The 24263-nt window shown below is 37.1% G+C and overlaps 2 protein-coding genes across 6 annotated transcripts in view; one reads left to right on the top strand and one right to left on the bottom strand.

The window, feature by feature from the left end:
* LOC134224618 (Ig-like and fibronectin type-III domain-containing protein 1) overlaps positions 1 to 24263 on the top strand; it is a 704696-nt gene that overhangs the window by 360068 nt on the left and 320365 nt on the right. The window lies entirely within an intron of this gene.
* On the bottom strand, positions 10664 to 11401 carry LOC134220023 (uncharacterized). Its single transcript, XM_062698951.1, has 2 exons — positions 11165 to 11401; positions 10664 to 11080 (listed from the first exon to the last, which is right to left on the bottom strand). Exons 1-2 carry the CDS (start codon positions 11295 to 11297, stop codon positions 10854 to 10856), a joined length of 360 nt encoding a protein of 119 aa, XP_062554935.1. The 5' UTR covers positions 11298 to 11401; the 3' UTR covers positions 10664 to 10853.

Below are 24263 nucleotides of genomic sequence, written 5' to 3'. Positions count from 1 at the left end.
TTCGCTAACTGGGCGCCTTTTAACTGGACTGTTTTTTAACTGGGCGTTCGCTAACTGGGCCAAAGCCCAGTTAAAAAGCAGTTATCCGTCAAAAAACAACAACAAAGACTCGGAGACGAGGGGATTCTGAATGGTATATTCTTTAAGCTTCATGTAAAACACGATCACAACAATGCATCGCGAATTCCCTCGTCAGCCCAGTTAAAAAGCGGCGTTCGGTAACTGGGCTGGTGTTTTAGCCCAGTTAGCGAACGATTGCTGTATTTACATTTCAAAAAAGTGGTGATTGTTGATCTGTTGCTGTTGTTGTTGCCGGAAAACTCATGAGGCAAAACGCCTTTTATCTGGCAGCTCCTAGGGAACAAAGCACCACGCGTCGGCGAATCAGCATTCTGGTATGGATAGGGCGTGGAGAAGCAAGTACATTGTTGGTTAGTGTCACTAGGGCGTTTTGCCTCGCCAAAATGTTAGATGTTTCTTCAAAATGTGGAAAAAATGTGGAGCGCGGGCGTTTTGGGGCCTCTTCCCCTATACCAGTCATTGACTGCTAGTGCGATCAATGATAACTTCAATATTTGAATTTTTCTGTCTCGAATAAAAATGACTAACCAATTTTCAGTTTACAACAATTTTACTGATAACTTATATGAAAGTTTCGATTAATAAAGCAAAAATCAGAGTTGGACATATTTCGCGGTCATATAATCAACACTTCCTATAGAGTATACTCCATTGAGGCCGTCACAAGGAAAAGCCCCATAGTGGTGTGAATTGCCGGTAATGCTGAGTAGCAACAACCAAACACTACTGTACGAAAATAGGAATCACATAATTTATGGCAACAGCTAACGGAAGAACGGCATGTGTTTGCAAACTGATTTCACGTTGCGCCGTTCATCCTTACCCCCCGTCACTTCCTTCCCACACGTCAATAACGTGCACAACACACTGACTGACACTGTTATTGAATGGCGCGAGGAGCAACCTTCGCCGTCGTCGTCCTTGCAGCCGCTTCCCCGGCCCGGAGTCGCAGTTGAACGAACGGAGACGCCTGCCGAGCGTGTCAACAGGAATTCGGCCTGAATAGAGCAATGTTTGGTATTGCTAACGCCACGAGACCGCCGAGCTGAGCGGTTGATGGTTTCACGAAGGCAATTTGCGGAAAACCGGTGCGGTTCGGCGGTGGATGCAAGTGTCCGGGAAACGGGAAATGGATCCTTTTTTCGTTGCGGGCTTCGCGTGAATGATTGTGGCTGGTTGTCACGTAGAGAGAATGATGCTCTGGCAGAAACTGATGGCGGCGGTGACGACGACGACGACGTTTGTGAACGAAAGAAAATTGCCGATCGTGCTGCTGTGGAATTGGTGAAACAGTGAAGTGAAGGTTAGGTGTCTAGTTCACCTATTCAAGGCAAGAATCCTGTTTTGCTCTTCTCGTACATTAAGAATAACTATAAGCTAAAATTATATTCTGGTAAATAATCTCTTTATCTTCATGGTACAAATTGAACTATATTTTGTTCAATTACGGAAGATAGATAAGAATATTAGGAGTTCTTCTTTAACTGAAATTTGAGTACCCAACACGATTTTTCCTGCACATTCAACCACTCAAACGAAGGAAATAAATGTCAGCATAAATTTCCACAGGTGTCTGTCATCTGTTAGATTTCATCGTCATCCGGTGCTTTCTTAGAATTCAAATTGATTCCGTTCGCACTTGTTTCCTACCGCGCACGAAATCACTCCCATGGGGTGACAGTTAAATTGGGTCACAATCGTCGATTTGGCAAAACAGAATGTACATATTGGAGAAACTTGTAAAGTTGATTCATACCTCGTTGCAATTCAAATCACGGACCAACCGAAGGGAAATGAAAATACAGTAAAAATGCTTGTAAATTTGCAATACGGCAATTAAACTGAAACACACAAAGAGCTAACCCGACAACCACGACGACAACTTCAACGATCGGGCACGCGTGCACTGCACAAAGTGCCTCCTGCTTGGTGTTTTCTCGGTTGACCCTCTAGAGGGAGTTTGCTTCTTTTCTATGCATTTTAATCTGCCACTTGAACTTCCTCCCCTGCGTATCCACCCCAATATGCCCGCAGGAACGCCAGCCAGTGGGAGCGGCTAAAGACTGCACTTCTTTGCACCAACGCAATCTATCACCGCCCATAAACCGTTTACTTTGTTCGGTCTTGAAGCCGATGGTGGCTGTTGAATTGCAAATGCGGCAGATTAATTCTATTATGGCTGCATTGGCGTAGGCAGGAGTGAATTGATTTTTCTTCATAAATTGAATTACTATTTGCCATAGAGCATCATTTTTGTATGCCCCTTTTTATGATTTTAGCCACTTGCTCCTCAATATTGTAAAGACGCATTTGTAGCAGGAGAAAAAGGTTTTTAGTTCTCCATCACGTCAAAGAATTTTGATTCAGATACGACGTTTTAAATTTTTGACTTCTAGGAAAAAAAACTTCTATATTTTTGTGATTATTTTAAATTTCGCGGGTCTTTCTGCATGTGTTGCTACAAATGGATAAGTTTCGGGTATTTTAGCAAGAACTCCTTTAAAAAATTGGCTTCTTCATGAATTCATATGTTTTTTTTTTAATCGTCAAGATTTGAAATATGCATAATTTTTTATATATTATGATTTTCGAACTGGGTTTCTGTCAGATGATTCTTTATACCATTTCCCGTGATTTGCTATCAAAAAGGCAAAAACGAAAAAATTCAGTTGTGCCAGTATTGCACGAAATCGTTGATCTGTGCTTTTAAAATTGGAGTCAATTTTAGGCGATTTTTATGTTCCTCGGAAATCGAGTTGTTTAATTTTGATACAAATAATTAAGTTTGCCATTTTAAGATGTTTTTATGAGATATTGCCGAAAAAGATTCGGCTGCCTACCATGAAGTACACGGTCCATCAACAGCTGCCCTTGCGAGAAGTTGTTCCATAACCAGCTTATAACGATAGGATGGGGTACCAGTCAATTCCCCGTATCAATCGAATCTATTTTGGCGGAGCATCATGTCCCCTAGAGTGATTCAAATTTTGGCTAAAATTAGCGAAAAATAAATCTGGAGGGTTATGTACAAGGGACGACCGCCCGCATCAATATTATAAATTTCCACTTAAAAACAAATCAAAGTTAGTATCTTATAATAAAATTTCTTTGGCTGCTACTGACGCCAACGTCAGTCACTCGATGTTTTGCTGCTTAAACACCTTTTATTCGAATAAATTTATTACATCATCTCCATTCATCACGCGCTTGTGATTCAGCTACCGATTGAAACTTTCGGGCCTTTTTCTTGTATAAAATTGGGATCCTGAAAAGAATCGATTTCATTTCACAGAATCTCGCGAGAGTATTTCACTTTTCGCTGACGACAGCCAAATCGATGAACAATCGACACCACCATCAGACCGCATCGTGCTTTCGTGCTGTGCGGTTCTTTCTCTCTTTGCGGAAGGAAGTTTTTAATACTACCCGAAGCTATTTTAATTTCAACGGTGCTTCTTAGCGCTATTTGTACCCACTGATCCCGTTACGATCTTTGCAAGGACCCGTGCCTTCGTTTTACGTTGGACCCGTTTGCGGAAGTAAAATTCCGACAAGCGGTGGTAATCCTGCAGGGACACCGTTCTGGGAAAAACCTCTTAGAAGGTCACGTCTCCACGCTCAGCCATGAGCATTAATAAAAACAAGAGGAAGGAGTCTCTGAATTCTCCACTTCCTTCAAAGAAACAAGGTTTCAAGACCGTCCTGCCAAAGCGCGGAAAAAATAGAAGGAAGCTGGAGAATTTAGATATTCCTTCTAACTCTAATATCGGAAATAATTCTTCTCCAATCGAACTGAGCAATCAGTTCGATTTGATTAATGATGAAATTGAGCAAATCGAATATACCTCTAGCCCAGGTGATTCGATTCATGCGAAAAAGCAAAGGATTCCGCCGGATTCCGTGGTATCTGTTGCCGAGTTTTCTGGCTTCAGGAATGAGATTTTGAGTAACCTTCAGGGAATCAAGGTTTCATTTCAGATTGCTAGGAAGGGTGACTGCCGCGTTTTGCCGTGATCCTTTGACGATCGCAAACGTCTTCTTCAGTATTTAACTGAGAAGCGCCATAAATTCTTCACATACGACGACAAAACTGAGCGATTGTTCAAAGTCGTCTTGAAAGGTCTCCCCAGTGATGATAAATCACTGGATGAGATTAAAATTGAAATTTCTCAATTACTTGGATTTTCACCAGTCCAAGTAATTAAGATGAAAAAGAAATCCCACTCTGGTACTTCCCAGAGGGGCATTTCTCAAGAATTTTATTTAGTTCATTTTAACAAAAGTGAACTAAATAATATGAAAAGTTTGGAAAAGGCCTGTATTATGTCCCATGTCCGTGTTACATGGGAACATTTCCGCAGGCCGGGGGGAAATTTCCAAAACCCCACCCAGTGCCGTAAGTGCCAAAAGTGGGGTCATGGAACCAAACATTGTCACATGGATGCTAAATGCATGATTTGTGGTGGAACCTCTCACGCCAAGGACGCATGTCCTGTGAGAGAAGATTCCAATAAATTTAAGTGCGCAAATTGTGGGGGCAAAAATAAATCCAATTTCTGGGAATGCCCTTCACGCAAAAAAGTTTTGAATTCCCGTGCAAAATTGATAACGGGAAATTCCAATCGGATCCCAGATTCGATGGGTAAAAATTTTCCAAACGCTCAAATTTCGAAACCAGTTACCGGTCGAGCAATTCATACCCACCACAATTCACAAACAAATTTTGCCGCTCGTCAACGGGTAGCAAGCACTTCAGTAAATTCCAATTTTTCGAATGTACCTACGTATGCAAACATCGCTGCTGGTAGACAAAATTTCTCTTCTCAAAATGAGGTTTATACCCATGTCCCAACGGAAAATAATGCTCATGTTGCCGATTCAGGTAGCATGACTGCTTCCGACTTTGATTTTTAACTGAACAATTGCATCACATGATTGATGCAATGTTCAAAGCAAATACCATACCAGAAGCTGTTCAGGTTGGTATAAAGTACACACAAAAAATTGTTATCGGACTCCGTTTTAATGGATCTAAATAATTGTGTGAAAGTTCTAAATTGGAATGCCCGCTCTCTAAAGGGTAAGGAAGATGAATTATTCAACTTCCTAACAGTTCATAATGTGCATATTGCCATTATAACTGAAACCTATTTAAAACCAGGACTCTCCATTAAACGAGATCCAAATTATTTCATCTACAGAAATGATCGTCTTGACAGCGCCTGTGGTGGGGTCGCCATTGTCATTAATAGACGTATCAAACATAAATTATTTTCTTCGTTTGAAACCAAAGTTTTTGAAACCTTGGGAGTTTCTGTTGAAACAAATTTTGGTCAATTTTCCTTCATTGCAGCCTATTTGCCTTTTCAATGCAATGGGCAGCAAAAGAATTTGTTGAAAGCTGATCTTCAAATTCTGACTCGCAACAAATCAAAGTTCTTCGTAATTGGTGACTTCAATGCCAAACACCGTTCATGGAATAATGCTCAAAGCAATTCCAACGGCAAAATTTTATTTGAAGATTGTTCTGCGGGATATTATACTATTCAATATCCCAATGGACCAACTTGTTTTTCTTCCAGTCGAAATCCATCTACAATTGATTTAGTTTTAACGGATTCAAGTCAGCTGTGTGGCCAATTGGTAACTCATGCTGACTTTGACTCTGATCACCTTCCTGTGACATTTGAAATCTCACAAGAAGCCATTTTTAATCCAATCAGCTCTACTTTCAATTATCATAGGGCTGATTGGGATTTATATAAAACGTATATCGATAGGAATTTTGATGTTGCTATTCCTCTCGATACCAAAAGTGATATTGATAATGCTCTCGTATCTTTGACAAATTTAATTGTCGAAGCCAGAGGCATTGCAATTCCTAAATGTGAAATTAAATTCAACTCCATTATTATTGACGACGATCTTCAGCTACTGATCCGTCTTAAAAATGTGAGGCGAAGGCAATACCAAAGAACTCGCGATCCCGCGTTGAAAGTTATTTGGCGAGATTTGCAAACTGAAATAACAAAACGTTTAGCTATTCCGAGAAATAACACCTTTGAGAATAATGTCTCGAAGTTGGATCCTAGTTCGAAACCCTTTTGGAAATTAACGAAAATTCTTAAAAAACCTCAAAAGCCAATTCCAGCGCTTAGAGAGGGAAATAAAATTTTAATAACAAACGGCGAAAAGGCTCAAAAACTTGCTCAGCAGTTCGAGAGTGCCCATAATTTTAGTCTAGGTCTCACTAGTCCAATTGAGGATCAGGTTACACGGAGCTTCGAAGACATTCTCAATCAAGAGAATGTTTTTGACCCTTCGTTGGGAACTAATTTGGATGAAGTGAGATCTATTACTAGAAAATTTAAAAATATGAAAGCCCCGGGTGATGATGGTATTTTCTACATACTTATCAAAAAACTTCCTGAGAGCTCTTTATCCTTTTTGGTTAATTTATTTAACAAATGTTTTCAATTGGCATACTTCCCAGATAAATGGAAAAACAATTTTGAAGCCGGACAAAAATCCAGCTGAGGCTTCTAGTTATCGCCCAATAAGTTTGCTTTCTTCAATAAGCAAACTGTTTGAAAAGATTATTTTAAGTAGAATGATGGTTCATATTAATGACAATTCTATTTTTGCTGATGAGCAATTTGGTTTTCGCCATGGGCATTCAACCACTCATCAGTTATTAAGAGTTACGAACTTAATTCGGCTCAACAAATCTGAAGGATATTCGACTGGAGTTGCTCTTCTTGATATAGAGAAAGCATTTGACAGTGTTTGGCATGAAGGTTTGATTGTAAAATTGATGAATTTTAATTTTCCTCTGTACATTATTAAACTGATCCAAAATTATTTATCAGATCGCTCACTGCAGGTAAACTATCAGAATTCTAAATCTGATAGATTACCTGTAAGGGCTGGTGTCCCCAAGGCAGCATACTGGGGCCCATTTTGTATAACATTTTTACTTCTGATTTACCTGATTTACCACCAGGGTGTCAAAATCTTTGTTTGCAGATGACACAGGTCTCTCAGCCAAAAAGCGTAGCCTTCGTGTCATCTGTAGTAGATTGCAAAATAGTTTATTTTTTTTCCATTTACTTGCAAAAATGGAATATTATGCTTCTAAAACTCAGCTTATAATTTTCCCACTTAAGCGGAGAGCTTCTTATTTGAAACCTTCTAGCAGACATATTGTCACTACGAATGGGGCTCCAATTAATTGATCTAGCGAAGCAAAATATTTAGGACTTCTGCTAGATCAAAAATTTATTTCACATTGAAGGCCTTCAAGCCAAATGTAACAAATATATTAAGTGTCTATATCCACTTATAAACAGAAAATCAAAACTTTGTCTTAAGAACAAACTTCTGATTTACAAACAAATTTTTAGGCCTGCCATGTTGTATGCTGTGCCAATAAGGACTAGTTGCTGCAATACCAGAAAGAAGGCACTTCAGAGGATTCAAAATAAAATTTTGAAAATGATTCTGAAGTTGCCTCCGTGGTACAGTACCAATGAACTTAATAGAATTTCTAATATTGAGACATTGCAATAAATGTCCAACAAGATAATTTCCAATTTAAGACAAAAATCGTTGCAATCTTCTATTGCAACGATTAACTCCTTGTACCCTTAGTATAAAATAGGTTAAGATTAGTTTAAGTTGAAAACATTGTAATTCCTACATGGTTCAATTCAACCAGAGGAAAAATTTTAACTGCCAGAGGCAATTGAAATGTATTAATAATAACTAAAAATATAACATAGCAAATAAGGATGATAGTGTTAAGAAAACACGGAACACCTAGTCTAAGAGATGAATGAATGTATTAGATAATTATCAAATAAAACTAGTTTAAAAAAAAAAAAATATCGACACCACCATAGTGAATAAATTTTCGGGACAACCAGCCGCCGATGGCCTCCGCTCGAACCGACACTAACGCCTTCCCCTACCGATGCCAAGCGATTATGTATGAAGAAAGTTCTTTTCGGATCAGCTTTCTCTTGTTACTGTTCTCAATCATACGCATTTCAAATAACTAACAGGCAAATAACAGCATTTCTTTTGAATTTCTTCCAAATGTATGTTATGGGGGTCCTGAAAAAAATCGAATTAATTTTTATTTATGTTCATCTCTAATACCAACCACTCGACCGCCATCCGATGATTCGCAGCTACGGGCGTCGTCGATTGCCCCGATGCTGATTAATACATGACGGAGTCTTTTTTGTCCCCTATGCTTAAACGATGATATGATCAAAGTTACCCTTAAATTGAAAAATAGAAAAAACTCGACAAAAAACATTTTTAAAACAAGTTTAAAACTATCAAATAATATGAAAAGAGCTGTGATTTCGCTTACGGTGGAAATATTTACAAAACAATTTTTAAAAAATGATCAGTGTTCCCTCGGATTACGGTACTTAAGTAACTACGATGCTGATGTTCACAAAGATGACATTCTTCGCGATGTTTCACATCTGTAACGGGACAAACAAACTTTTTTTTTGGAGACAACAATGAGACGACAGACATTGAAATAGATAACAAGAGATATGCTATATCCGCACTACGATCGAATAATATGTTATTCGCGCTTTGGTGTTATTCGGCTAATAACATGTTTTTCGAAGGTAATATTCCCATACATTTCTGACAGCCGAATAACACCTTTGAATAACATGTTATTGCGAATAACATGATAGGTACAACTGATCGAATTTGCTACTCGACTGAAGGCCGAAGGCCCTGCGCATGTTTTCTTGCATTCAAGTGGTTGGTCATTTCACGTGTCCAATTGGATTATACGGCAATGTCATTTTTGATTTCCTATTCGTTTTCTATCGGATTCTTCAATCAGCTGTGTAGTACAACGGAGCTGAAAATTGGCAAGGTATACTTCATGATGGACTGTCGCATTTAATATTTAATATTCAATATTTAATATTTAATGTTTAATATTTAATATTCAATATTTAATATTTAATATTTAATATTTAATTTTAAAAAATTCAATATTTAATATTTTATACTCAAAATTTAATATTTATAAATATTAAATATAAAATATTGAAAATTAAAAATTGAATATTAAATTTTAAATATTGAATATTAAATTTAAAATATTAAATATTAAATATAGAATATTAAATATTAAATATTAAATATTAAATATCAAATGTTAAATATTAAATATTAAATATTAAATATTAAATATTAAATATTAAATATTGAATATTAAATATTAAATAATTGATATTAAATATTAAATGTGTAATTAATATTGAATGGTAAATAATTAATATTAAATATGTAATTAATATTAAATGTTAATTAATAAATATTAAACATTTAATATAAAATATTGAAAATTAAATATTAAATACAAAATATTAAATTTTAAATACTAAATATTCAATATTAAATATTAAATGTTCATTCGCTCAACATAATATGATCTGTAAATTTAATACAACAAAAGCTGTTGACAAATGTCTCATTTCAAATAAAAATATTTACAGGATTGGATGAAAAAAATACATGCAAACATTTTTTAGAATTCCATTTTGATAAAATAAATTAAAATACACATACATGTGGATCATAACTACATATCTTCTAACTAAGGGGCCGTACACTAATTACGTAAGCATTTTTCTGGGTTTTTCAATCCCCCTGCCCCCATGTAAGATTTTTCCAAGATAAATCATTTTATATTTATATGGACCGTAAGAAAATAGCAGCCCACCCCCCTTTCCCCCCATAAGTGCTTACGTAATTAGTGTACGACTCCTAAGCAAATGTCAAAAAATGAACATGTTAATTGTAAGTTCGAGAAATAATCCTGGCAACATGTTTTATGTCTAGAGAGTGTAAAACAAAACATTTTGAAAAACCAAACAAATATCAAAAAAATACATGTTATCAGAAAGTCGTGAGAATGTAATACAAAACATCTTCTATCAATCAATAAGCTGTATGTTTAACAGAAACCTTTTCACAACTTACTTCAAACACGTTATACATCAATTTTTAAATTCGGTATTACTTGGGAAACTTTCATGAATAATTTTAAAATTCATAAAAAATAAAGCTAGATTAAAAGTGAATTGAATCCATAGTTAATAAAAACAAGAATAGATTTTCAGGTTGCTTACATTTTATTTGAACCGTCTAATTCATATTACTTGAATATATTTAGCCCTTAAGCTATCTGCCTTCAACTAAATGCGTAGGACTGCGAATCCAGAGTTAACAAGTTTGATTTTCGGTTAAGTCTAGTATGTTTTCGGGTGGAAAACAATCTCGATTTCTTGGGCATAATGTATCCATTGTACTTGCCAAACAGGACATACACTTATGCAATGGCGGGCATAGAAAAGCTTTCAAATTTTAACTGAGAAAATGGTGAAAGATACCAAGTTGAAAAGCGCGCCAGGTTTCAATTGGAATGTAGACCCGTAGAAGAAGAAAAAGAAGAAGTAGAAGTGAATGCGTTTGAATATCTTTATTTCGTTTGAATCATTTTACTCTAGTATCTATTTTAGTTAGTAGTACTCCACGATCCCTTCCTAGCGAAACACAACAACGTAGTTCCGTGCCTGGCCTCGTTCACCTCAGTTGAGATATAAATGGAATGTGATGAATGGTTTTAGCTGATTTTGGCAACTAATACCATCTCCTCTGATGATGATTACGTGCACGCGATATCATCCTGTGTTGTTTAATTGTTATTTTATTATAAAAATTGGAAGTTACTTCGTACATCCTCTTGTGGGTGAAACGACGATGTTTTTCTTACTCTTAAAACCAATTATAATACTATCACTACCGGCAACTTGTGGTTTTCCGATTGATGACCTTTTGAGCAAAACTGGATCTACAAAATAGGTGCAGAATAATCCGATCAACGATACAACCAAATAGGGGAGGCCAACCAACACTGATGACACTTCCCATTGGGTCCAAGGACTAGACGCATCTAAATACATAAAATGATTACCGTCAGTAACATTATTTCGAAAATTCCAAGAATATATTGCATAATAAACTGTTTCGGACTTACCCCAGTAAAAAGCCGTCGGTCGCTCCAAACGATAGCACTGAATATTTTTGGAATTTCCACCGTATAGTTCTCCAGTTAGTTCGGGTTCCAGGAATCCTGTTTTCTCGCGCTGAAGTTGTTCCATGATTTCCATTGTCACACTGTTTTGGTGATACAATTTTGTTTAATTTGAATTCACGTTGTCTCGTCTTGCAGCTGCTAAACATTGTATTATTTCTGATCCATCTTGACCTTCCAGGCTCCATTGATGCTTTCTGCCTGTGTAATATTTATGGAATCCTCGACTTCACATTCTGTTCACCGGTGAAGAAACCTAAGAAAACAATACACACTATTTTATATAGAAAGCAACATCAGTAAACAAGCTAATGAAATTACCTACTTGTAAACACAGTTCCTAGCCGATTTCCGAAGGAAAAATGAGCAAAATAAAATTTAAACGAAGAACACACATATACTTCTGGCTTTTAGCGCACACTAATCATTATCAGCTTCATCCCATACTGAACTCACGCCTTCGGAGTTTGGTCCGCTTCTTGCAATTACGAAGAAAATAGCAAATTAATAAATCTCATTACCGCTGAACAGTTCTTTAATCGCAAACAGATTAATTGTTTAATAATAATTGAATTCTTATTTGAAGAATCTCGCTGCATATTTGTAAACAAACAACAAACTGCTCGAAAAAATTTGGCGCTTGACACATGCTGTCAGCTGTCAAATAGTATTACCTAAAATGCTAGTGCGAACGGTTTTGTTATTCAGAAGTAACACCTTCGAATAACATGTTATTCAGCTGTAATCTGAACAAAACCATAGACATTCGTAATGGGGTACGACAGACAAGGGGATGGGCTGAATATGATTACAGCCTTACAACTTTCAAAAATTGGTGGACCAGGGACATGTACTCGAAATCATGACATGATCAACGTCCTGATAATCCTCGTTCGTGTGAAACTGTTTGTGGGGCCCTCCTTAGCCGTGCGGTAAGATGCGTGGCTACAAAGCAAGACCATTCTGAGGGTGGCTAGGTTCGATTCCCGGTGTCGGTCTAGTCAATTTTCGGATTAGAATTGGCATAAAAGTATCATCGTGTTAGCCTCATGGTACACGAATGCAGAAATGGTAACTTGGCTCAGAAACCTCACGGTAAATAATTGTGGAAGTGCTAAATGAACACTACGCTGCGAAGCGGCAATGTTCCAGTGGGGGATGTAATGCCAATGAAGACGAAGAAGTTGAACAGTTTGTTCGTAATTCCTCTGGGTAGTACCATGGATATATTCTTTTCCTTCACAATCTTCTACTCCGGCGGAGGCAGCTGGGGTAGTTCTAGTCTAAATTCCCATTTTCTTCTCATCATCTTCAACCGTCGAAAAAGTCGAAACGACAAAGCAATCGAAGTATTATCCGACGAAGAAAACGGACGACTGTCATCCAATTGGACTGGCTGTGGGATAAAAAGATCCGCGTAGCTTCTGCATAGGATTGATAAATAAATACTTGTGTATTGATTGGATATTAGATGACACATGGTTCGAAAGAAGTCTTCTCCCATATTCAATTTTTTAAACCATGGACGCTTCAACACCTGTGGGCAAATTGAATACAGCCATTTCTGTTGCCAGCTGTTAAAGGTTTCCTGGCGAACTAATGTGAAAAATTCATCGAAGGTGATTTTCCGATCGTAACTATCACCTTGCTTTCTCATTTCCCCGGATCGAGCAATGAGAAGGGACCCATGCCATGGTGATTGTGAATGATCGTTTTAAACATACGCTGAGTGCTTCACCGGTTTCATTAACCGAACAGCCTCCAAGGAACTTAGACTGTCGGTGAAGGTGAAGAAGTGGTCAGGAGGTAGGGATGCGATTTGTTCGAGTGAATAGTTTTGAGGTGTGTTGGTCAGCAATATACACGGAACTAGACTCTTTGATCTTAAAGTAGATGTAAGGCTGATTATGCTATCAGTTTTTTAAGCAGTGACGTTATAGCGATTCACCATTATTATTACCGCCTCCAGTGGTCGTTTATAGCAGCTGATTCAGTACCATACGGCAGTCATCACAACTTCGTGCTTCCTGGTTGAGGCCCCTCCCGTTTTCGATCTCCGAACGCTTCGAGTCCAATATACGAGACGAGGCCTACAATCCGCCGGGCTTCTGACCGTTCCCTAGAAACAGCGTGGCTAGTCGCTATTTCCCGGCGGCTTGTAGGCCTCGCAACAATCTGTCAATGACTTTCTCACACATATGGTCAAAATTGGGTTATAATTTAGCACAAACTAACTACAATATAGACAATAACAATGATTATTTTTTGCAATATTTAACGTACCGTCGTGCGGGGCTTCTTTTGGCAAATCGGGGGCTACTTTGGACATTTTGAAACAAGATTTATAACATAGGGTTACTATCAAATTTCCATTATTACTATTCAGGTGTATTGTTGATACTTGGATGGCAACTTTCTGTTTCAAATTTTGTATTTATTTCGTTTAATTTTTTTCAGAAAAAAAATCCAAATTAACCCCCGTAGTCAAAAGAAGCCCCTCATCTTGTCTCACATTTTTTCTTGTAAAAGCTTATCGCACAGGGCCAATAAAATAGTTTTCATCCAGTACACTTTCTCTAAACTGTAGATATAATTACTTTAACAGAAATTCCTCGATATGGCAAATAATGCTAATAATTGCAATCACTCTCGATTCGATTATAGATTTGGAGTTTCACAGATTTCTACGTCTTGATTCTCTGGTAGGTCATTTGACATAAAATCGTTTGGCCTAATGTCGTTTGGCATAATATCGCTTGGCATAATATCGCTCGACTTAACGGTCGTTTGACATAATGGCCGTTTGACATGATGGTCATTTGGCATAATAGTTGTGTAATCATCAATTTCGAAACTTATGCATATGTTCAATTATTTATAACGATTGTCACTTAAACATAATAAGAGAGGTGTTTTAAATTGATAAATTGATTTCGAATTAAGATTAGATTCTATCAAATCACTGCTCGAACGAACTTTGGTAGTGGAGATGAGCCAGCCTCGGGCTGAAAGTTTCCTAAATAAAGACAAAAAAAAAACTTTGGTAGACTTTTTTTATCTGCCCGTTTCACTTAAAATATGTTTACCTCTGGATCAGCAGCAAGATCGTCGTTGACTAAAACGAACTACAAAATACAGAAACTCAAACAGCAAAATTGTAAGTGCCCAAGAGGAAAAATTAGTTTTGCACAAAAAAGGCATTAAAAAGCAAATGAAGTTATTTCCGCATGAAATATGTTCAACTCTTTAAAAGCATACTTTGTCGTTCATAAGTCTAAGAAGTATATTCTTCGTTTTTCAAAAGATGCATTTTCCGGCATATGACAAAAGAAGATACGATTCCTTTTTTCTTTCCTTTTTTTTTCAAATAATGCATTTGCCAGGCATAACACAAGGGAGAATATGTGTGGTTCCTTTTGTCAATGTATGCATTATTCAGTTCAAAGAAAAGGGAAGATATAATTCCTTCTTTCAAAAGATGCATTTTCTCGGCGAAGGCTAGGGAAGATTTTATTCATTTGTTCAATCAAGGCATTTCCTCGGTTTAAGGCAAAGACAGATATTGTCCCTTCTTTCAAAGGATGCATCTTCCCGACAGTTGTATCAGAGAAAACATCCGGGTAGACGATAATAGCACATCTTGTTAATAGCAAAACTTTATATTTTTATGACATTTCTGAGCAAGTTTTTTAATTTTCGCTTGCTATTTTTACTCTAAACATTTTTTGTTATCAATATCACGGCTTCTACCCGGGTATGGTTCCATCTTTCAAAGGATGCATTTACCCGGCAGATGACAAAATATGATATGCTTCCTTCTTCCAAACCTGGCATTTTCTTGGTTTAATGCGAGGGAAGATATGATCCCTTCTTTCAGAGGATGGCCGAAGGTCTAGAAGAAGGCAAAAGATGGTATGGTTCCTTTTTCAATCAAAGCATTTACTCGGTTAGAAGCAAGTTGGAGGCGAGCAAAAGGTAAAAGACGACATTGTTCCGTTATTCAATTCAGGCGTTTTCTCTATTTATGGCAAAGTAATATATCATCCCTTCATTTAGAAAATACATTCGCCCGGCAGAAGTCAAGAAAAGAAATAGTGGCTCCACCCCTGTACCCCGAATGCTATTACCCCGAAGGCCACTACTTCGAATGGGACAGTACCGCGAAAGTCATTTCCCTGAATGGGACACTACCCCGAAATCTATTACACCAAAAGTCCATTACCCTGAATTTCGAATCTGTAGTTTTCCATTATCACTATTTTTAACACCTGCAGATACTGATGAATCGTAAAATGACAATCTTTGAAAGGAATTCGTTTAGTATAAAAGTATATACTACTTAGAGTTACTTATAGAAACGCAATAAATAGTTCTGTTAAATCAACATTTTTTTACTTTTCGTCTAATTAATTCCACCCAGTAACGCATCATGATAACGACGTCGCCGGTTTCAACACTCTGCACGTCGTCAGTAGCGTCGTAGCAAGCAATCATTAATCAGCAGCAGACAGTGATGTCGATATTAACTATTGTGAAATCATAGCGGAAACATATAAAATATCGATAAAATTAATCCATCTTTTCCTAACGCATTATTTGTTGATGCAATAATGATATCTTATTGATTCTGTTTTGGGGTGCATTGTAAAAATCGAAAAATCGAAGCTAAAAATGATCTTGTTATTGGTGCGCTTGAGCAGCTGGCAACAACGGTTTAAGATGTAAACATAAACAGCCAGCGTCGTGAAAACAAAATCCATTAATATTCAGCTAAACTGATGCTTTTCTTACAAATTCCATCAGTTAATCTCATACTTAAACTGTATTGATTAAAACTGTGTCTAAATAAAGAAGCGACTATTTACATTCAAAATCAAATTTTCTCCATTAAATTTACTTCACTTTTTGGTATAAGGTCACATTTTTTCCACTGGCAATGGCTTCACACAGTCTTTAAGCAGCTGTTGAAGACTAATCCCACCCAAATAAGCCGCGAATTAAAAATCCGGGAATCCATAACCAAGATAGTGCGGTGGAGGCACTACAAGAGATGTGCTATTCAATCTGAAAAATCATATGGAAGCACCAACCAGATGGAAGCTCATCCCAAAGAAAACAAAATTCTCTTCCAATTTGCGACCATTTCAGCTTCCAGAAAACGCGAAAATCGTACTCGCTCCGATGCACTTTTTTGGCCAACATCACCTTTCTTAGAAACCGTTTGCTTTTGAAAGGGAGAAATGGGCAAATTGTCTGGCTTATCCTTACATGAAAAACAAAACAAGCCACCCAGTGGCGTAGCCACGGGGGTGGTTTTGGGCATAAAACAAACCCCCCCCCCCTAAAGACAAAATTTTCACAAGAATTTTTTTTTTTCGGCTACGCCACTGAAGCCACCGTGAATTTAATTTAATGCTAATTTATCTTGCTGGTAGGTGGTTATCTAAGCCTTATCCATTACACAGCTCAAATAACAATTATGCCAAATGACCATTATCCCAAACGAACAAGTAGAGAATCCTTGATCTCAGTACCTAACTCGATATACTTTCCGATGCCCCTTTTTTCATTACCTATATTGTTATTGAACAATACATCAGTTTAGATTTGAACTATCAAGGCTCATCACTATCGTTTTTAATGATGAGATTTTCTCATCCAGGTTACCACAGGACAGATTTGAAAATTTGGTTCCTAAACCTACCACTATAAACGCTCGTGTCGTTAAAATGTAGATTAACACTTGCTCATCCCAGGCAGTCAAATACAAAGTAGACTAGCTTGGCGGTGCAGTTTGAGTTCATTTAGTTTATTCTATTAAATACTAGCAGACCCAAAGAACTTCGTTTCGCCTAATTTGTTTTTTTTTTCTCTGATTAGTTCTCGAGTTATGCAGAAATTTATGTTTCATTTGTATGGGAGCCCCCCTTTCCAGAAGGGGGAGGGGTTTCGAACCACCACAGAAACATATCTTCCCTTCCAAAACATCCACATGCCAGATTTGATTCCATTTGCTTGATTAATTCTCGAGTTATGAAGAAATTGGTGTTTCATTTGTATGGGAGCCCCCCCTTATCAAAGGAGGGAGGGGTCTCGAACCATCTTAAGAACCTTCCCTGTCCCAAAAACCTCTGCACACAAATTTTCACGCCGATCGGTTCAGTAATTTCCGAGTCTATAAGGTTCAGACAGACAGAAATTCATTTTTATGTATATAAAAAAAATAAAAATAAAAATAGTGTGGCTCAATTTAGGGGAAGGGGGGGCAATATGCCCTAGCTAAGCAAACACTGCTTTATTGTCTTATTTGTAACGCTATTCATGGGTATTTTTACATTATGCATCAGCTAAACAAGATAGCTAGTTGATGCCATTCAAAAATTGTCAAAAATCTCAATCATATTGATAATATTCACATTTCAAAAAAGTGGTGATATTCTGTTGCCGGAAAACTCATGAGGCAAAACGCCTTTTAGCTGGCAGCTCCTAGGGAATAAAGCACCACGCGTCGGCGAATCAGCATTCTGGTATGGATAGTGCGTGGAGATGCAAGTACATTGTAGGTTATTGCCACTAGGGCGTTTTGTCTCGCTAAATCGTTAGATGTTTCTTCAAAATGTGGAAATTTTCGGTTTTTCCGACCTTCCCATACATTATTTTGAAACTTTTTTCGCTTAATCTACATAATTTTAGATCTAGTTTTGTTACGGACATCTTAAAGACGGTAAATATAAGGGAAACCACAAAAGGCGTTTTGCATCGGGGGGCGTTTTGGGGCCTCTTCCCCTAGTATGGAAAAAACTTTTTTCAATTTTTTTAAGGACCTATTTGATGCCCTGATGCTCTGGACAAAATTTCAGCCAAATCGGCCAAGGTTTGGCCGGTGCTAAACTCGTTGGAAGTTTATATAAAAAAATGTATGCAGAAACATCCAAAAACAGTGATACCCGTAATACTGGGTAGATACTTCTTCGTGGTGTGTTACGGGGTGAGTTCTACCATGGTCACATTGCCAGCTACAGGCACATCCTGACCTGACGAATACCTTCCCAATATCCAACTCCGTGGTACTTATTCCTTCTCTCCCTAGTAACGGTACAGATAACAGATAACGTGGCCAGGAATAGTAATTCTAATGCTTTTGTCATTTTTTGTCATAGATTGAAATTAAGGACTACACCCACCTTGATTTCTGATAACAATCTGGACAGAGATTTCAAAGGAAACATGAGTATCACTAGTTTTCAGTCCACGAAATATACCGTAGCAATGCCATGCTTTTGTATTTACATATGTTCATATAATATTTATTTTTCATATTTCATTATATTTAATTTACATATTTTTACATTTTATTTTTTAAATTTACGTGTTTTTATAATTTCATATTTTTACAATTTAATGTTTTTTTATTTACGTATTTTATACTGTCCTAATTTTACACTTTTATATTTAATATTTAATGTTTTAATATTTTTAAACTATTACATTTCATATTTTTGTATTTTCATTTTTATATAATTTCATGTTATTACATTTTCATATTGTTATATTTTTATATTGTCATTCTTTCCATATTTTTATATTTTTCTTATTTTTATACATATATTACATTATATGATGCTTTTATATTTTTATATTTTCATGCTTGCACATTGTTTATACCTCTATATGTTCATATTTTTATACTTTTGTATTTTTAAATTTCGAATTCCATATTTAAATCCTTTGTATTTTCAAATATGCGTATTTTCTTTTTTCATGCTATCATATTTTCATATTGTTATAATTTCTAATATTTAGCTTTCATATTTTTTGTCTTTCTTATATATTTATACTTTCATGTTGTTTTAATTTTATTTGCATATTTATATATTTCTATATTTTCAGTTTTCCGTTTTCATATTTTTGTATTTTTATATTTTTATGATTTAATTTTTTATACTTTCATATTTCCTTGTTATATATTTTTGTGTTTTAATATTTTTATATTATCTTATTTTCAGATCTTCATATTGTCATATTTTCAAAATTTTATGCTTTAACATCAATTACAAGATACAAAAATATGAGTGCATAGAAGCATGGAGGCGTGCGACTGTGGAAATATTGAAAACTTTAAAATAAGAAATTTTCAATATTTTCATATTCTCATGCTTTTATGTTTTTGTGTACTCATATTTTTGTATCTCCATTTTTTAATTTCATTTCATTAATTTCGCTAAAGGTCTTAATCAACTAAAACCAAACCGCGTAAAAAAACCTTGGTGCAATTCTAATATTTACAAGATTTAATACAAGAAAGACAAATAACATCTCTAATAGAAAAATATTGCAAAAACTATGATGATTTCATCAATTATCAAAAACAACTCCAATCTGATTAACATCACGCAACTATTAAAGTATGTTCCAATGCATCCAAATACAATGCTTTCTATTGAATTCTACTGGTCTAGACGACTGTGCTACCGTTTATCAGTCGCGATTTTGGAATAAGGCATGGATTCATTCCGTCACGTAAATTACATTTTAGAAGCTCGTAACCATTCAAACCAAAATCGATGTATCGAATGAAGAGCAAAATTGTTTCCAATCGTCCGACGTTCAGTAATGTACACACCCCTAAATCACAACTTAGTGACAGCACCGTACATCGACGAACCGGCGAATATAAAATCAATTTAATTCAATTTAAATTCACCTGCACGGAGCCAACTTGTACGTGGTCGTGGCCAGTGTCACCCACCATGCGTCCGTTACAGCCCCCAAGTTGCCAAACCCGCTCGACCGCTGAAACAGCTGATTTCTTGATCGCACGCGACCTATGCCTCACCCACAACACTATTCCTTCGCAGCCCGGTGAAAAACCGGTAGCCTTTAGCAGCGACCGGGTTTATGGCCGATTGCAATATTTACAACCATCGTCGTCTACCTGTTCTGATTTTGAAACACCAAAATTGACCTCTGCCGTTGGGTTTTGAAAGTGCTACCGCATGCACTTTGCGTTCGCTTTGATAAGTTCTGCAGCAGATTGATCAATCTGAAATGCAATCAAACTTCAACAAAAGCCAAAGCGGAATACAACTTTGTCATAACAAGCCCTTGTAGCTTGCAATGCAATAAGTTTCCAGCGAGCCGCTTACACCGCATCACGGTGGGGTAGTACGTCGATTAATCCGCTTTAATCAGAAGTAATGAATGAATTCTACTGATAATATCTATATTTAATTACATAATTTAAACAATTGTAATCGAACTCCTAAATTATCATATGGTATTCTTCGTCAAACGAAACAAACATTTGCTATGAAATATGTCATCCAAGATATTGCAATTACTCAAATATATATTTTTGAACAATAAAAATTAACAAATAACTCTCTGTGCAACTTGGTCTGAGCTTGGGCCACTGATGTATGCCGGACGCATAGCGTAACTTAGCTAAATAATAGAAGGTTTGTAAGAAATTTCCATCAAAGAGAACTTGTCACACAGTCAGTGGATTGCTCGGGTTCTGCACTGTCTGAGCAATAGTTTATTATTGTTCATTACTGCCCAACACATTGCGCTATGCTATGGCTTTCTGCATTGCAGTTGCACTTCCAACGAACTCGTATACAGCAAGCCATCAACCGACTGGGAAGCTACGAAAATGTCATGCTCTTTGAAGGAAAACAAACGCGCAGCATAAAATTGCGTCAACATTTGAAATACAGATAGGTACGATGAGAATTCAAAACAAGTGAAGAATCACTGAGCTCGTGGCAATGGTATAGCAACAACAATATCGGTGGCAAACAGATTATTGAGCCCCATCAAGCAATCAGTCTACGACCCAGTTAGTGCTTGCTGGATGATTGATTTGATGTTGTTCTTACTGGATCTGGTTAGGTGGCATATTGCGTATTTTATTAGTTTATGTGGATCAATTGCTATTTGAATAAACTTTTGAGCTCTAGTTTAGGAGACAGAGTTTTAGATGAATATGCTAGCAAGTAGGTAGAGCAAGATTATTTTTTGCGTAGTTCGTTGGTTTTGGAAGCTGAGTTTAATTTAACAAAACTTGTTTGAACAAATAAAATTGCTCACATTTTAAATTGTTCGCAATACATTTATTAGTTTACTTTTAAAAAGACAACAATGAATCAACAATTTGAATCCACAATACACGGATCGCGGCCACATCCCTTCGACCTCGGCTGCGCCCACACTCGCCAAGTTGTTTTGCACCTGGTTTGGCCACTTAGTTTGCTGCGCTCAGCGCCTTTTTTTACAAGCTGGATCTAAAGTGAACAATATGTTTGCAGGGTTGTTGTCCGGAATTCTTGTAATATGAACTGCCGTCGTATCCTTCCGGCATTTTTCACCTTATGAGCTTGGGGCTCATCCTTCGCTGCTCACTTTTACATCGCCAAACGTGGTCCTAAGCCTGCGTCGCTCGGAAACGCTAAGAGCTTACAAGTCGTCCTCGAACATTGTCCGTATAAAATCACTGGTCTCATGAGCGTTTAGTATGCATGGTGTGGGTTTAAATCTTTTTTGACAGCTGTTTCTTGTGGAGCCTTCGCGAAGATATTGTCAGCCGTCATCATCTCCGCCTATTGTGGCCAGTGGAGAGATTTCAGCTTCCATACCGATACCTTATACGCTTTCCTCCCTCTTCATACGAGAGTTTGGTAGAAGGAAGGTCGTAAGATTTAGATATTTATATTACATCGCCCTTCGCTCGCTTTCAAGTCCACATCTTCAAAACATTCTTCATGCCTGCCGTATCTTAACGGAACTATCCAAACTATACTTTCGCCTCTAATTTCGTCTAAGTTTGGAAGAAGATATTAGCATTTCTATAAGATTATAATTTACAATGTTCTGAAAAACTATTATGTGAATATATACATTATGAGTAAGAATTTGATATAAAAATATATTGCAGGTAACCACAACCAAATATCAACCCCTGCAAAAAGCGTGGAACGGCAACTTTGCCCTGGGGGAATTCAGAATGAATTCCTGGGGGAATTCAGAAAGAATTCCTGGGGGAATTCAGAATGAATTTCTGGGGGAATTCAGAGTGAATTCCTGGGGGAATTCAGAGTGAATTCCTGGGGGAATTCAGAGTGAATTCCTGGGGGAATTCAGAATGAATTCTTGGAGGAATTAAGAATGAGCTCCTTGGTAAATTCAGAATGAATTCCTGGGGAATTCAGAGTGAATTCTTGGGGGAATTAAGAGTGAATTCCTGGGGGAATTAAGAGTGATTTCCTGGGGGAAGTCAGAATGAATTCCTGGAGGAATTAAGAATGAATACCTGGGGATATTCAGAATGAATACCTGGGTGAATCCAGAATGAATTTCTGGGGGAATTCAGAATGAATTCTAGGAGGAATTCAGAATGAATTCCTGGGTGAATTCAAAATGAATTCCTGGGGGAATCAAGAGTGAATTCCTGGGGAAATTCAGAATGAATTCCTGGGGGTATTCAGAATGAATTCCTGGGGGTATTCAGAATGAATTCCTGGGGAAATTCAGAATGAATTCCTGGGGAATTCAGAATGAATTCCTGGGGAATTCAGAATGAATTCCTTGGGAATTCAGAATGAATTCCTGGGGGAATTCAGAATGAATTCCTGGGGAATTCAAGATGAATTCCTGGGGAATTCAGGATGAATTCCTGGGGAATTCAGAATGAATTCCTGGGAATTCAGAATGAATTCCTGGGGAATTCAGAATGAATTCCTGGGGAATTCAGAATGAATTCCTGGGGAATTCAGAATGAATTCCTGGGGAATTCAGAATGAATTCCTGGGAATTCAGAATGAATTCCTGGGAATTCAGAATGAATTCTGGGGAATTCAGAATGAATTCCTGGGAGAATTCAGAGTGAATTCCTGGGGAATTCAGACTGAATTCCTGGGAAATTCAGACTGAATTCCTGGGAATTCAGACTGAATTCCTGGGAATTCAGAATGAATTCCTGGGAATTCAGAATGAATTCCTGGGAATTCAGAATGAATTCCTGGGGAATTCAGAATGAATTAATGGGGAATTCAGAATGAATTAATGGAAATTCAGAATGAATTCCTGGGGAATTCAGAATGAATTCCTGGGGAATTCAGAATGAATTCCTGGGAATTCAGAATGAATTCCTGGGGAATTCAGAATGAATTCCTGGGGCAATTCAGAATGAATTCCTAGGCGAATTCAGAATGAATTCCTGGGGGAATTCAGAAGGAATTCCTGAGGGAATTCAGAATGAACTCCTGGGGGAATTTGAAATGAATTCCTGGGGGAATTCAGAATGAATTACTGGGATAATTCAGAATTAATTCTGGGGAATTCAGAATGAATTCCTGGGGAATTCAGAATGAATTCCTGGGAATTCAGAATGAATTCTGGGGAATTCAGAATGAATTCCTGGAATTCAGAATGAATTCCTGGGAATTCAGAATGAATTCCTGGGAATTCAGAATGAATTCCTGGGGAATTCAGAATGAATTCCTGGGAATTCAGAATGAATTCTGGGAATTCAGAATGAATTCCTAGGGGAATTCAGAATGAATTCCTAGGGGAATTCAGAATGAATTCCTCGGGGAATTCAGAATGAATTCCTGGGGGAATTCAGAATGAATTCCTGGGGGAATTCAGAATGAATTCCTGGGGGAATTCAGAATGAATTCCTGGGGGAATTCAGAATGAATTCCTGGGGGAATTCAGAATGAATTCCTGGGGGAATTCAGAATGAATTCCTGGGGGAATTCAGAATGAATTCCTGGGGGAATTCAGAATGAATTCCTGTGGGAATTCAGAATGAATTCCTGTGGGAATTCAGAATGAATTCCTGGGGGAATTCAGAATGAATTCCTGGGGGAATTCAGAATGAATTCCTGGGGGAATTCAGAATGAATTCCTGGGGGAATTCAGAATGAATTCCTGGGGGAATTCAGAATGAATTCCTGTGGGAATTCAGAATGAATTCCTGTGGGAATTCAGAATGAATTCCTGTGAGAATTCAGAATGAATTCCTGTGAGAATTCAGAAT

Source organism: Armigeres subalbatus, chromosome 3 (assembly GCF_024139115.2).
Source record: "Armigeres subalbatus isolate Guangzhou_Male chromosome 3, GZ_Asu_2, whole genome shotgun sequence".
Lineage (NCBI taxonomy): Eukaryota > Metazoa > Arthropoda > Insecta > Diptera > Culicidae > Armigeres > Armigeres subalbatus.
Note: the sequence above shows the minus strand (reverse complement) of the source record. Positions and strands in the feature narration are given on the sequence as shown.